The 16,092-nt window shown below is 34.5% G+C and overlaps 1 protein-coding gene across 2 annotated transcripts in view; it reads right to left on the reverse strand.

The window, feature by feature from the left end:
- GRIA4 (glutamate ionotropic receptor AMPA type subunit 4) overlaps window positions 1–16,092 on the reverse strand; it is a gene marked incomplete at both ends in the record, with an annotated part of 489,699 nt that overhangs the window by 46,791 nt on the left and 426,816 nt on the right. For both annotated transcript variants that reach the window (XM_079708692.1, XM_079708693.1), the window contains 3 exons: window positions 2,807–3,005; window positions 8,741–9,111; window positions 14,672–14,878. In XM_079708692.1, the coding sequence (XP_079564818.1) occupies window positions 2,807–3,005; window positions 8,741–9,111; window positions 14,672–14,878 (777 nt within the window). The remainder of the gene's footprint in view (window positions 1–2,806; window positions 3,006–8,740; window positions 9,112–14,671; window positions 14,879–16,092) is intronic.

Genomic DNA, 16,092 nt, shown 5'->3' on the forward strand with positions numbered 1-16,092 from the left:
AAAAATGTGCCATCCTTTTAATTTCTCAAAATTAAGTATTTTGCCATTTCTGCTTTTAATAGAAAATATGTAAAAATGTCATACACTATAGTTGATATTTACATTGTTATCAGGTGAATTATTTCCTGCTTTTAGTAGCTTATGCAGCAAGACTGATGTTCCAGTAAGAGCTTATCAATGTACTATTTGATAACATTATAAGCCCTGAAATACTAATCCATCTCATTTATGTATTCATGATTTCACTGATGACTGAAACAGGTACAGGATAAAATTTGCACTGAAATGAAAATCAGTGTGTTTAAATCAGGTTTATAATAATGTAAAAGTACCTTTAAAAAAGCCTGTCATTAAGTGACAAGTACAAAATTCCTTTAAATGCCTCTATGTGTATGCTTAACAAGCGGCACAGAATATGAAACACATCAAGTTTCATAATGGTACAAAACCAAGGCAACAGTTGAATTCTGATGTAATTTTCCCCCATGGCCTAATTCTTTTTCCAGAACAACTGCAACGTTTTTTGAAATGCTGAGTATAGGTAACTGCCTGAGGCAGTTTAGTGAAGCTGATAGATGTACCATTACTGTGTTCCTATAAGAAAACATTTTTGACAAGGACAAAAATACCTTTCACGTTCTGTTTCACGTTCTGTAGGGTAGGAAATGAAGGAGATTTTTATCAGAGAACTCAAATTTATGCATTCCTGGAAGTATGCTTCCAGGGAAAATTATTTTCTTGTCCAATTAGGGTTCAAACTATTCTGCAACATAAATACCTATACTTATAACACTCTTTCAATTTTAAAACTAATTTGGTGGCACAGAAAGGAAACAGGGCATGGTGACTGCACTACTTATATGGGAGGCTCTGTATCTAGGAAGCAGCTTTCTTTATTCCTATATTTCTAATCAACATATTCTCTTACCTACTTCATTAGTTTTTCAAACTTGAGCAGTTTTTAAAAACTCTATAAAGATTAGAAATAACATTCTCAATGTACTTGGTGCCAAAGAGCTCTACAGTGAGTTATTTTTGAAACATTTTCAGGGAATCAATATGATATTTCTTTTCCCCTTTCTCACTCAAGGAAAAATGATGAAGCTACAAATATCTGCTTTATTTACATGAAAATCAGTCATCACTTTTCAGTAAAATGCAAATGATAACACAAATTTATATTGTATTTTGATGCATACACATAATGGTTTTTAGTCAAAGTCACTAAATTTTACCTAGTTTCTTTTGGGTGGAAACATAGATTTCCAGAAAAGTACCGAAATTATGCTAAAACGTGTTAGAGCAGTGTGTTACTATATTAAGCTTTAGAGACTGGGATGCACTCAGTAAGTTAAAAAATTTGACTAATTAAGTTTATCCATAGAATATTGTTAATAAAATATATTGTCATGACTATTATTCACAGTTTTAGAAAAGTCTACAAAGAGTTTATAATTAATTAAAAAATTTTATGTCTATTAGTAATGCTCCAAATTGTTGACAAAGATGTTCACTGTCTGTTTTTTTTAAAACAATGTGCAATGATGGGTTTGGCACAATTTTTGAGTGATTTGTTCCTGACTTAGTGTTACATAAACATCTGTCATACCTAAGAATACTATAATTGAATTTTTTTAAAGGAATATTATTGAAATTCAAGTGCATGAAAGTTAAGGCTGGCTTAAGGAGTAGTATCTTTTGTTGTTTTTAATTTCCAAGCTGAGTGAGAAAACAATAAATATACACATTTAAAATGAAAATGTAATCTCCCAAGTACTGTATATAAGTGTGAATTTACTTTAAAGGGCTATCATTAATTTTACACAATAGTTTAGGAAATAGTGAAACATATCTTGTCTTCTAAATTACTAAATATTTAGTCTCTAAGCAGTTGATGTTAAATATAAGATGCCAAAATTACCTAATGAAATATTTGTGGAAATTTCACCCTGACCACTTTTTAGTTTTTTGGTTCTAAAGTCACAAAATTAACCCTATCTCTGATCACATATTGTGAAATTTCTGGATTTAAGTAAAAGCAGAGTAAAAGAGATTCACAGATCAAAAAATTCATCCTTATAGTGGTACAAAGAGCTAAAACCCCCAAAACCTCCAAAATAACTGCCATCATGATGGCAAGCCAAAGGAATCATATCCATATGTGAAACGCAATTATATCAGTTTGAACAATTTTATCTGCAAAAGCAGAGAAATCAGCACAAGTGCAATATCATACAACGTTTTACAAAAGTGCTAGAACTTAGTAGTTCTTGTTCCCATTATCTTGTGAGAAAGCAAATATATTGCTTTGAAATCCTTTGTTACAGAATAGATTATAGAATAATAAACCTCATATAGGTACTATAACATGAAATTAAGGTTTGGGATTCAAATGCAGCAAGGTAAATGTATTCTTTGAAAAAAAAAAAAAACATGCTTTCGTTTTTATGCTCTAAATCCCAAAGCATAGATAAATCCAAATCTTGCCAGATGAAGTATCTTCATAGCATTATGAATATTGGAATCCTTGGGATAAATTATGTTATAAAGTTGCTTTATTTACCTTTTTGTTGTTACTTTTCCTTAGTAAGGGTCCCTCTTGCAATGTGAATAAATCAATTAGCTTTTGCAAATTAAAGTGATTATAAAATCCAAGTAGAAGTATATAGCATTGCTATGTTTAAACATAGCAGTTACCATTGTGTTTGCAAAACTTATAATAGCTAGAGCCCATAATATAATAATTGGCAAAATTGCCTGAATTTGAGTTATGAACATTTCCTTTTTAGTTTTCCCCTCAACTTACTCTGAAGAATTCTTTTGTTGATCCTGAGTCCAATGTTCCGTAGGCAATTTCTGTTTGTTTGGCCAGGTCTTCCGCACTTTCTATGGGGGAGACCATTCTTTCAACAGTCAGGAAAGCAGCGAGGTTAGCAGTATAAGATGATATAATGATGAGTGTAAAGAACCACCAAACACCTCCAACAATTCGACCTGAGAGGGATCTAAACATGGATAAGATAATAACATTTTCTTTTCTATAATCAACATAGAGAAAGAAAAGAAATACCATCAATTAACCATGTATGTTTAATAAAAATTACAAGCATCATTTTATGTTCTGAATAGTCTACTCAGAATGGTTCTAGTATTTCTGTAACACCTGACATCTTTTTTGCTATATTGAATGTATAAATGCCGCATTTAGAATACTTTTCCTTTTTATTGCTTACTTGGCAGAAATGTAGAACAAAAAGCCTTTCCTTCAGGTCCAGAAGAGGAATGCTTACTTAAATTCATTGATCCCTTTTGCACTTTAGCATCTCTGAAATTAAGATGCAGCCTATGTTTGATGAGATAAAACACAGTACCACGGTTTGATTGGCAGCACTCTTTCTCTCTCGGTGGCACATAAACTAGCAATACATCTTAACAATTGGTGAGCTCTTAGATTTGATACAAGATGGCAGATGCTCTTCTGAGAGAACTTGTTTTTACCTTCAGTCAGAGCTATGCCAAGATGGATGGGACATATGCCAAGGTGGGGCTGGACCACATGAAGACCTAGGATTGGTCTCAAAGTAACCATAGTTGAGAATGTTTTGTTTGTTTGTTGGTTGGATTGATATTCCATTTCTTATCTGAATGGAGGAAGAGCTATGTCTTAAAGTGCTTTACATACTGGTATAAAAATGTTCTATCTGCCACTTCCAACATGAGACCAAAGCATGTGACTTATTAATATGCAGTGTAACAGCACTGAAAACTGAGGTTAGAGCTCAGAAAAACATTTTCTCTTCACCATTTCTCTGGTTATCAGGGATGTGTGGGTGAGCAGAAGAAAAGTGAGAATGAAATGAATAAAAAATTCAGAGCATAATCATAATTGATCTCATTCAACAGGACCATAAGACTATTTAAAATTCCTGTGACAAATTATTTTTAAACACTTTCTTAATATGAGGAAAGATTTAATATTTTCAATGGCATTTCTAGCTTAAAATGCTCCCTTCTTAACCATTATTATATAAGTGACACCTGTTGGTTTTAACTTAGCATTTGCTTAATCCTAGTTTTAAAACCATAAAACTGGGGATTTGTTCAAGATTGTGGAGTAGAAGGATGTGCGCTCACTCCCTCTTGTGAGAGCACTAGAATCACAACTAACTGCTGAACAATCATCGACAGGAGACACTGGAACTCACCAAAAAATTACCTCACATCCAAAGACAAAGTAGAAGCTGCAATGAGACAGTAGGAGGGGCACAATCATAAGAAAATCAAACCACATAACCACTGGGTGGGTGACTCACAAATGGGAGAACAATTATTCCACAGAAGTCCACCCACTGGAGTGAAGGTTCTGAGCCCCACATCAGGCTTCCCAACCAGGGAGTCTGGCAACGGGAGGAGGAATTCCCAGAGAATCAGACTTTGAAGGCTAGCGAGATTTGATTGCAGTACTTCGACAGGACTGGGGGAAACAGAGACCCCACACTTGGAGGGCACACACAAAGTAGTGTGTGCATCAGGACCCAGGAGGAAAGAGCAGTGATCCCATAAGAGACTGAACCAGACCTACATGCTAGTGTTGGAGGGTCTCCTACAGAGGAGAGGTGTGGCTGTGGCTTAAGGTGGGGACAAGGATACTGGCAGCAGAAGTTCTGGGAAGTACTCCTTGAGCTCTCCCAGAGTCCACCATTAGCCACACCAAAGAGCCTGTAGGCTCCAGTGCTGGGTCACCTCAGGCCAAACAACCAACAGGGAGGGAACTCAGACCCACCCATCAGCAGACAAGAGGATTAAAGTTTAACTGAGCTCTGCCCACCAGAGCAACACCCAGTTCTACCCACCACCAGTCCCTCCCATCAGAAAGCTTGCACAAGCCTCTTAGATAGCCTCATCCAATAGAGGACAGACAGCAGAAGAAAGAAGAACTACAATCCTGCAGCCTGTAGAATGAAAACCACATTCACAGAAAGACAGATAAAATGAAAAGGCAGAGGACTATGCACCAGATGAAGGAACAAGATAAAACCCCAGAAAAACAACTAAATGAAGTGGAGATAGGCAACCTTCCAGAAAAAGAATTCAGAATAATGATAGTGAAGATGATCCAGGACCTTGGAAAAAGAATGGGGGCAAAGACTGAGAAGAGGCAAGAAATGTTTAACAAAGACCTAGAAGAATTAAGGAACAAACACCCAGAAGACAGACAAACAGAGATGAACAATACAATAACTGAAAAGAAAAATACACTAGAAGGAATCAATAGCAGAATAACAAAGGCAGAAGAATGGATAATTGACTTGGAAGACAGAATGGTGGAAATCACTGCCACAGAATAGAATAAAGAAAAAAGAATGAAAAGAAATGAAAGCAGCCTAAGAGACCACTGGGACAACCTTAAACACACCAACATTCGCATTGTAGGTGTCCCAGAAGGAGAAGAGATAGAGAAAAGACCCAAGAAAATATCTGAAGAGATTATTTCAAAACTTCCCTAACATGGCAAAAGAAATAACCACCCAAGTCCAGGAAGCACAGAGAGTCCCAGGCAGGATAAATCCAAGGAGAAACATGCTGAGACACATAGTAAACAGACTGACAAGAATTAAAGACAAAGAAAAATTTTTTAAAGCAACAAGGGGAAAACGACAAATAACATACAAGGGAACTCCCATAATGTTAACAGCTGATTTCTCAGCAAAAACTCTACAAACCAGAAGGGAGTGACACAACATATTTAAAGTGATAAAAGGGAAGAACCTACAACCAAGATTACTCTACCCAGCAGGATCTCATTCAGATTCGATGGAGAAATCAAAAGATTTACAGACAAGCAAAAGTTAAGAGAATTCAGCACCAACAAACCAGCTCTACAACAGATGCTAAAGGAACTTCTCTAAGCAGGAAACACAAGAAAAGGACCTACAAAAACAAACCCAAAACAATTAAGAAAATGGTCATAGGAACATACATATTGATAATTACCTAAACGTGAATGGATTAAATGCTCCAACCAAAAGACACAGTCTTACTGAATGGATACAAAAACAAGACCCATATATATGCTGTCTACAAGAGACCCATTTCAGACCTAGGGACACATACAGACTGAAAGTGAGGGGATAGAAAAAGATATTCCATGCATACAGAAATCAAAAGAAAGCTGGAGTAGCAATACTCATATCAGATAGAATAAACTTTAAAATAAAGAATGTTACAAGAGACAAGGAAGGACACTACATAATGATCAAGGGATCAATCCAAGAAGAAGATATAATAATTATAAACATATATGCACCCACCATAGGAGCACTCAATACATAAGGCAAATATTAACAGCTATAAAAGAGGAAATCAACAGTAACACAATAATAGTGGGGGGCTTTAACACCTCACTTACACTAATGGACAGATCATCCAGACAGAAAATTAATAAGGAAACACAAGTTTTAAATTACACAATTGACCAGATAGATTTAATTGATATTATAGGACATTCCATCCGAAAACAGCAGATTACACTTTCTTCTCAAGTGCACATGGAACATTCTCCAGGATAGATCACTTCTTGGGTCACAAATCAAGCCCTGGTAAATTTAAGAAAATTGAAATCATATCAAGCATCTTTTCTGACCACAACACTATGACAGTAGGAATAAATTACAGGAAAAAAACCCGTGAAAACACAAACACATGGAGGCTAAACAATGCATTACTAAATAACCAAGAGATCACTGAAGAAATGAAAAGTTTTTTGATAAACCACAGCAAGATCCTTTTTGACCCACCTCCTAGAGTAATGGAAGTAAAAACAAAAATAAATAAATGGGACCTAATGAAACTTCAAAGCTTTTGCACAGCAAAGGGAACCATAAACAAGATGAAAATGCAACCCTCAGAATGGGAGGAAATATTTGCAAACGAATCAATGGACAAAGGATTAATCTCCAAAATATATAAACAGCTCAAGCAGCTCAATATTAAGAAAACAAAGAATCCAATCAAAAAATGGGCAGAAGACCTAAATAGACATTTCTCCAAAGAAGATATACAGATGGCCAAGAAGCATATGAAAAGCTGCTCAACATCACTAATTATTAGAGAAATGAAAATCAAAACTACAGTGAGGTATCACCTCACCCTGATTAGAATGGGCATCATCAGAAAATCTGCAAACAACAAAGGCTGCTGAGGGTGTGGAGAAAAGGGAAACCTCTTGCACTATTGGTGGGAATGTAAATTGATACAGTCACTATGGAGAACAGTATGGAGATTCCTTAAAAAAGTAAAAGTAGAATTACCATATGACTCAGCAATCCCACTACTGGGCATATATCCAGAGAAAACCATAATTCAAAAAGACACCTGCACACCAATGTACATTGCAGCACTATTTACAATAGCCAGGTCATGGAAGCAACCTAAATGCCCATTGACAGATGAATGGATAAAGAAGATGCGGTGCATATATACAATGAATATTACTCAGCCATAAAAAGGAATGAAATTGAGTTATTTGTAATGAGGTGGATGGACCTAGACTTTGTCATACAGAGTAAAGTAAGTCAGAACGAGAAAAACAAATACTGTATACTAACACATATATATGGAATCTAGAAAAATGGTACAGATGAACCAGTTTGCAAGGCAGAAATAGAGACACAAATGTAGAGAACAAACATATGGACACCAAGGGGGGAAAGCGTGTGTGGTGTGGTGGTGATAGGATGAATTGGGAGATTGGATTAGTGTACATATGTACACTAATATGTATAAAATAGATAACTAATAAGAACCTGCTGTATAAAAAACAAATAAATTTTTTAAAACCCATAAAACTATTACTTGATTTGCTTTGATTTCTTTTCATTTCATTGAGGATTATTGACTCAAATTTCTGTTATTGGAATTTAAGCACATTTATAGTGTTCCTGGTTCTTAAGGAATGCAAACTGCATTGTAGCTAAAATGTCTCTTTTTGAGGAAGTATTTCTTTAAAAATACATATATTTACGATGCTAATATAAGTCACTATTTAAATTCAATTCTTAGCTTCTCCTGCCTTCAGCTATTTTTCTGAGAGAAATTTGGTATTTTTCTTGCAACAGGGGGTTGGCTGCGTTTTTGACAAACATAACTGAAACACATCCTTATGGATATGAGCTGTGACTCCACCGATAAGGAAAACAAATATAGTGTTTACATTGCTGACTCTTGCCTACTGCTTAGCTTGTTTATGATTATTAGATAGAACAATGTATATCTGGAACCTACTATAGTAACTCAGGTTTTAGGTAACTCCATGGTAGAAATCTCCATTAAGCTACATGGGATGTAAATCGACTTCAAAATTAATTTTCACAAATGAACAACAAACATTTGATTTTGAAAAGGAGACAACATGAAAATAAATTCCTATTCTTAAGAATTTAGATTTAGTTTTCATCTGTAATCACTGAAAGAAATATTAATACTAAGTTATTTTTGAGCATTCTGATGGGTTCCATATGTGACTTTTCCATTGGGAAATTAATCTTTATGATGTATCCATACTTTGTGCTAATTTGGAAAAATCGGTTATGAGTATATTTAGATTAATTTGGGATTGCAAGGTTTTTCTGTGTTTCAAGCAATGCTCTGCCTCCAGGAAAAGAACATATAGAGAGATGTTATGCACAATATTTAGAGTTACTGTGGAATTGGTGAAGAACTTAAGGGTTTTGAAACTAACCTGGGTGAAATGTCACATCCTTGCTGCATAAAAGCACCCAGGGAAAACCAGAGGCTGTTAAAGATGCCAAACTCATTGGGAGGCTGGTCGCTGGGTCCTTCCTTTCCATCTTCTGGCTCTTCTGTGTGCCACTCATATGGACTAAACCTACTAACTAGGAACAAGACCACGCTGACACCAATGTAGGCAAAGACTATGCACATCCAAATCTCATAGGCCAGAGGATCCAAGAAGGAAAACACTCCTGGTTTAGATTTCTGAGGCTTTTTGATCATAATAGATATGCCCAAACTCATGAAGGGCTTAGAGAAGTCAATGACCTCCTCTCGGACCAAAGTGATTGTCAGAGGGGCAATAGCAATCTCTGCTTTCTATAAAAGAAAAGACACATGAAAACATATAGGTTAATAGATTTCATGAAGCAAGTAGTACTGGACTGATCCATTCAAAGTTAACCAGTTATGTATTTATTCTACATTTTTGGGGGAATACCAACAATAAATAAGGCCAGTGATAAATACAAAGATGAACAGATTTGTTTTCATAAAATATTATATCACTTTAATTGCACAGAATATTTTTATTGGTGCTAGTAATTAGATGAGAGGAAGAGAAAAAGAGTAGACATAAGCAAAAATAACTTGAATTCAAATAACTGCCTTAGTCTTTAAGGGTCTGAGATGGCGCAGAGGAGGATACACGATAGTTTTTCCATATGGCTGAATTTCTGAATTTCTTAGTCAGAATTGCTGCTATTTTGCAGTCTTTTCTGTTTCATTTGGAATGTTGCCACTGATTCATAACTTGGCCATTCCTTAATATTAGGAATTGTGAATTTCAAACAGTCTTTTCTTTTTTATTCCTTTCCAGTTATGAGAAAACCTATCATAAAGTCTGCGTTTGTGAGATAAAAGAAACCTATTGTTTGACAATATTTGTTGACTTAGCATACACACACAAATCTGGAAACTGGCATTTATTTCTTCCTATTCACATACTTTGATTTCTACTTTCAATTTCTAAAAACGATTTTGGAAAACAGTGGATTCAAGTCTCATATATTATTAATAAGACACCAGCTTCCATTTTCATTTTGTGATTCTGAGTAATTTTTCTGAGCCTTTTTCCCTAACTCTAAAATGAAGACATTTTCTTTCCTGTTTACCTCATTGTGTTATTGCAATTATCTGTTAAACAAATCTTAATAAAACAATAGTAAGCATTTAATGAGGGATTATGTGTCTATGCTGATTTAAATATTTGGAATGGCTTTTCACTTAACCTTCTTAAAGAGATAAACAAGCTTATGTTTATCATTGTTTTATAGATGATGAAACTGAGACTCAGATGAGTTTTACACATCATAGCAGCTCTGCAATTTGAGACTGTACTTCTATTAAATCATGCCATCTCTAAAATCAAATGAAATAAAGTGTGGTGAAAAAACTGTAAACTGTTACATGATCTACAAATGAAAAAAGGTTTTTTGATTATTTATTTTAAAAGGAAAATATTTGGCATTAAAATGGAATCTGAAACACAGACATATATGTTCTTACATAGTGGTTGCCACTCTTACATTCACTCTATATCTCCTCAGGCCCCTGGATTGATACAATGGCCATCAGCTTGATACAAAGGCAACTGGAGGGTTAGCATGGGGAATGTACTCTGGCTGTCACGTTTTCCACTGGGTGACTGAGAATTAACTGCATACACTTTCAAGTGGGAATAAACTTAGTTCACATCACAAATGCCCACATAAAATACAAAAGCCAGAGAATCATTGCTGAGAGGTTATTTCCCCATAGTTATTATTATCTATATAATTTTCATTATACAGATGATATATGAAGTGATATATGAAGTGATATATGTGATATATATCAGTGATATATGATTCATATACAGTGATATATGAAGTATATATAGAAAAATTAGTATATAAGAGCAGAACCAGAAATTTAGGAATTCATTTCCTTCACCTACTCTTATTTTTTTCTTTATATATGCCCTACTAGACATTGTTTTATGAATATTATTTTTCTTATTTTAAAATGGGATAATATAGAACAGTGTATTTTATAATTCCTTTTCTCAAGAGAATGAGTTATTTCAACATATATAGTAAAAATAAGTTTTAATGATTGCAAATATTTTATCATGTTAAAGCATCAAAAGTTACTCAATTTATTGTTTTGGGGGTATTTTTTTCCAGTTTTACACAATTTATAATAATGGTGATGTGAACACCTTTGAAGACAAATCTTCACACATATTTTTATTATTTAAAATAAATTTCTAGGAAGGGATTGCTGGTCTAAATGGTAACAATATTTTTAATGTTCATTACACGTTTTGCCCAACTTTTCTCCAGAAAGATCATGCAAATAGCACTGTGGGAAAGCACCTTCGGCTTTGAACCTTGTATACCCCCTGTGTATCTTTATTCTCATCTATCTTCACCAATTTGCTAATCTCATTGTATTTATTTGAATTTTTTTTTTTGTAAAACATATAGCCACTTTTACTCTTTTTACATACTACTTGTCATAATCTGTCCCATTTCCATATGGGGTATTCATTTTTTTGCTTACTAATTTATGTGTTTTAAAACAAATATTAAAAATATTATGTTTCATATATGTTTTTAATATTCTCCCAGTCATCAATTTTTGTTTACATTACTTAGTTCATGGTACTTTATTGCATTACATACATTTTAAAATTTTGTTGTAGCCATATAAAATTATCTTTTTGTGTTTTCAGCCATTGGTTTCATGCTTAGAAAACTCCTTCTCATATCATGATTAATCTCAATCATATATTTTATTCTAGTACCTATGCTCCCTCTATAATTTATCTAGCATTTTGCATGATAATGTATTACAAAATTGTCCTGCTTTCCCAGCGGAAATAAGTGAGTAATGCATTCTTTCACTGATTTGAAATACCACCTTTCACATACTACATTGTTATGTGTAGTGTCTTCTGAGATTTTTTATTTATACAAGTTACCACTAATGAGAGTAAGAGCCTTAAAAGTAAAGAAGCATGAAGAGAAATAAAGGAGTCTCCAACACATAAAACTAGATGCATGGAAAGCAAACATTAGATGATAGTGTGACAGCAATGTTCAATGAGGACACATTTGAAGTTCTGAAATTTGTGATTTGAAAGAGGCCAGTGAACAGCGGATACATCTGAGTTTTCTCTGCTAACATTGGAGATGTTGTGTTTGTCTTGTTCCATTACCTCTCAGTGACTTCCAAAATTGTGAGAAATATCTCCTGTAAGAACCTGATAATATTTGGATTCTCAAAGACCTCTGGAGTAAGGCTGATGAACCAGCATTTTAACACACCACAGGTAATTCTGGTGTTGGCAGGCCATGGAACTTGCTTTGAGAAAATAAACCCTTGGGTTAAAATATACACACACAAGTACAGCGGGGCCTAGAAGAAGGCCCTGGAGCAGTGTACCACAGAAGATCATATAATGAACTTGCTGCAGTGTGCAGGTGTGACAGGCAGAAAGGACCTGAGAGTCCTTTAGAGGTTTTGATCATTGGGGTAACCACCTGGTGGTGTGCTGAGATTACATATGCCTGTCTCACAAATAATCTATTCCTAAAAATTACAGTAACAAAGTTTGCAAAGAATAAAGTAAAAAAAATGGATTCAAAGTTAATCATTTTGCTGGCTTTGTTGAGTATAAGAATATAGATGGAGTTTTATTTAGGACCCTGCAAACTGGGATTTCATGTAAGTATTAGCAGTAAAAAGAAAAAAAAGTAGTTGAGAAACAAGTAAAGACTTTGCAGACACCAGAATGGAAAATATCAAATCTGTGGAAAGTGTATGAGACATGGAAAAAGATTCATTTTGGGAAAAAACTGGACAACTCAAGTGGCAAAGATCAGATTATTTAAACCCTAGAAGGCTGGCTGATGAATGAATAAGCATTAATAACCATTATGTTATCTTCTCTCTCTGAGAACTGCCTGACTTCGAGACTTTCTGTGCCTGTGACACGAGTACTATTGATACAATTTTTTTGTTGTTAATTATGTTACTCTCTTCATATCAGCTGTTTTCATTATTTAAACAATATTCTCCCAATAAAACGTGGTCAGAATCCTTGCCAAGGGGTGAGCCTGGGCTGCCAAATTGGTAAGGACTCCAGAGGAGAGATATGTAACAAATGTCTTAGAAAGTAACTCTGGTTAGTTATCTGGTTCATAATTAATTGGTAATCCAGGAATGAGTTTTTGAGATCAAATACTCAGTAGTGTCTTCTGAAGGAAATGAATTAGTGTAGGTCCAACAATTAGGTTAATGTTCACATTTAAAGTCTAAAAGTTTAAAATATTACCAACGGACACATGCTTTAGGAACCCTTTTTCTTTGGGACTTAAAACTCAATATCAAACTGTTGATGAACCCTGTGATAAAGTACTTTGTGATTTTTTAAAACTGCGAATTTTGTTTTCCTCACTTAGGGCACCTAACCAGTCAGCGGTTCTTTCAAATGAATATAAAACTAACTAATTGCTCTTTAAGGTCAAAAAATTTCCTCTTGCTGCTGAGGTTATAGCTACCATACTGGACTGTGTGGAGAATGTTCATTGCTTCACGGTCTGAAAAGCAGGCTGCAGAACCACAAAACTATTGAATTGCAGTTCTGGCTCGGAAAGTGAGCCCTTCTATATATTTCAGTTATGCTCTAACTTGTTCTACCTTTATTCTTTCCTGGCGAAGGATGACTCTTGTGTAATTCTTTATTTTTAAAGGGGTCTTGTGAGAATTAATCAGACAGAATGTGTTTTGAAGGTGAAATTTGTGAACTATGAATTAACTTATAGAAAATTTCAGAATACATTTCAAGTGTACATGACTTATTGGTTACTTGATGAATAGGGCTTACTGTGAGCTCTAGGTTTGGTTTCTGGACTTTGGAAATATCATACCTTCACAAGCATTTGATAACTGTTGGCTTGATTTTAACACTTTGCAGTGGAACCTGAAGACACCGATCTTGTTCTGGTTCAGGCAGGAATGTCTTCATTGAATTTGCCCTTGGCTTTCAATATACACACTCAATACCTTGTGAACTCAAAGGGAAGGGCATGACATGCTTTCATGTGAAGCCCACTATAGAATAAATTCTAGCTTTTGTGTTTTGTTATGTAGGAAAAAATGATGTTGTTGCATTAAGTTTAAATTTATTGTGTTCAGCAGAGTTGTAAGAACCTCACATTATTATTATTATTATTTTTTTTTTTGTGGAACGCAGGCCTCTCACTGTTGTGGTCTCTCCCATTGTGGAGCACAGGCTCCGGACACGCAGGCTCAGCGGCCATGGCTCACGGGCCCAGCCACTCCGCGGCATGTGGGATCCTCCCGGACCAGGGCACGAACCCGTGTCCCCTGCATCGGCAGGCGGACTCTCAACCACTGTGCCACCAGGGAAGTCCGAACCTCACATTATTGATGAATACTTTAATATATGTTAAAATAGTTTACTGATTGCTTCACCAATAACTTAAAAGATATTTACCAGTAAATATAACCAACAGGGATATAAGTAACTCTCAAAACAGTTCTCAATACAACATGTCTATGGTATAGCAGCATCAGGCTTAAGAGAATAATCATGGCAGATACTGATGTCAGTGTTTTTTTTTTTTTATAACATAAGACATTGTATTCTGAATTTTTATCTTTTCGAAGTTATCAAGTATTAGTTTTTCCCATTGTTTGGAAATTGCATTATTAATGAAATAGAGAAACATTTGACATCATATATGCTTCTTTGAATGTAACTGCAGATTTAAAAGACAACAGTAGACATTTAAAAATTGATATATGCCCACATGAAAAAAAGCTTCAGGTTTATGTAAGTAAATTTTCAATAGATTGGTTTGCTTACCCCATAAACAAGTTCCCCTACCATCCCATTCCAGATCTTTGTGTCTGCATCCCTTGCTCCATATTTTCCATCAGGGACAATAGCAATTTTATACTTGATACCAATGTGTTTTGCAATTTCAGATGCCAAATCGACACAGTATCCTTCATACTTGTCATTTCCTTCAAACATTTCATGATTTTTCTTGTACATAACATATGGGGATTCCTATAATGAGAGAAGTAGAACTGTAAGGGAGAAATTATAAAACATTCAAAAATTTTATGCAATTTTTCAGTTTCAGAATTTAACAAAATATTATATTTAGTATTAGTACACACACTGATTTTGTGTGGCAAGAACTTGATAGTAAAACAGATGAATGTATAAATGTGCTTAGAAGTACATTAAGTTGCTTTACATTGGATACTAAAAATTAAATCTTTAAAATAATTTTCTCTTGAGTGATTATTACATACCTAGCACTGTGACTGTGATAGGAAAAATATACATTAATAATAGACTAGAGAAGCATAAATTATCATCTATGGCAATGAAATTACTATTTCCAAAGTATCTCATGACCTGAAGACTATTTAGGAGTCAGATTCGTGTAATAAAAGACTCATTCAAAGTCACAGTTCTCCGTATTCTGCATCTTATTTAGTCACATTCAACTGAGACTTTCTTTAGGAAAAGAGTTGTATCATTTTTCTTTGCTCTTTAGTATTTAGCAATATGCCTTTCTCAGAGCAGGCATTATTAGCAAGTTCAAAGAAGAAATGAATTAGTAGTTTTTAAAATTTATACACTAATTTACATTAAATTGGCTTTCCTAAAATTGTTCTATATCTTGGCTTTAATTAGGGCTGTGTTCCATGAGTTTTTATTCTATTATAAAATATATTTCCAATGGAAGCTAATAATTTTTTCCCAATTGTGACAATCACACACTTCAAGTAATATTCCCATTTAGTTTCTGAAACAAGTAAGACAAAATAGCATGAAGAATTATTGTGAAAATACTTATAAAATGAAAAAAGATTAGTGTTAACTAATAATAACTGAATAGTTTTCAGTACACACACACACACACACACACACACACACACACCTCTAAACCAACCATTTAAAGTCTGTGAAACTAAAGAGACATGTTAGCAAAAAATACTTGATTTTATAAATAAAACCTAATGCCATCAACTCAAAGATAGGCCTGGCGAACACACAGTACATACAGAACTCCTGGTCACACTTCAGATTTTTTAATCATTTGCCGACAAGTAGTGACCACTTTTGACCAGTGTCATTGAAGTAATGATTTATATTTTATAAAATTGTACTGTGACATTTAGTAATTTTAATACGAATCTTTCCTCTTCTCCCAGAAATCTGTAGTTGGGAAAGTTGAACTTGCTCTTAAAACTCTGGATTAGAAGGTA

The sequence above is a fragment of the Hyperoodon ampullatus genome (assembly GCF_949752795.1).
Source record: "Hyperoodon ampullatus genome assembly, chromosome: 7".
Lineage (NCBI taxonomy): Eukaryota > Metazoa > Chordata > Mammalia > Artiodactyla > Ziphiidae > Hyperoodon > Hyperoodon ampullatus.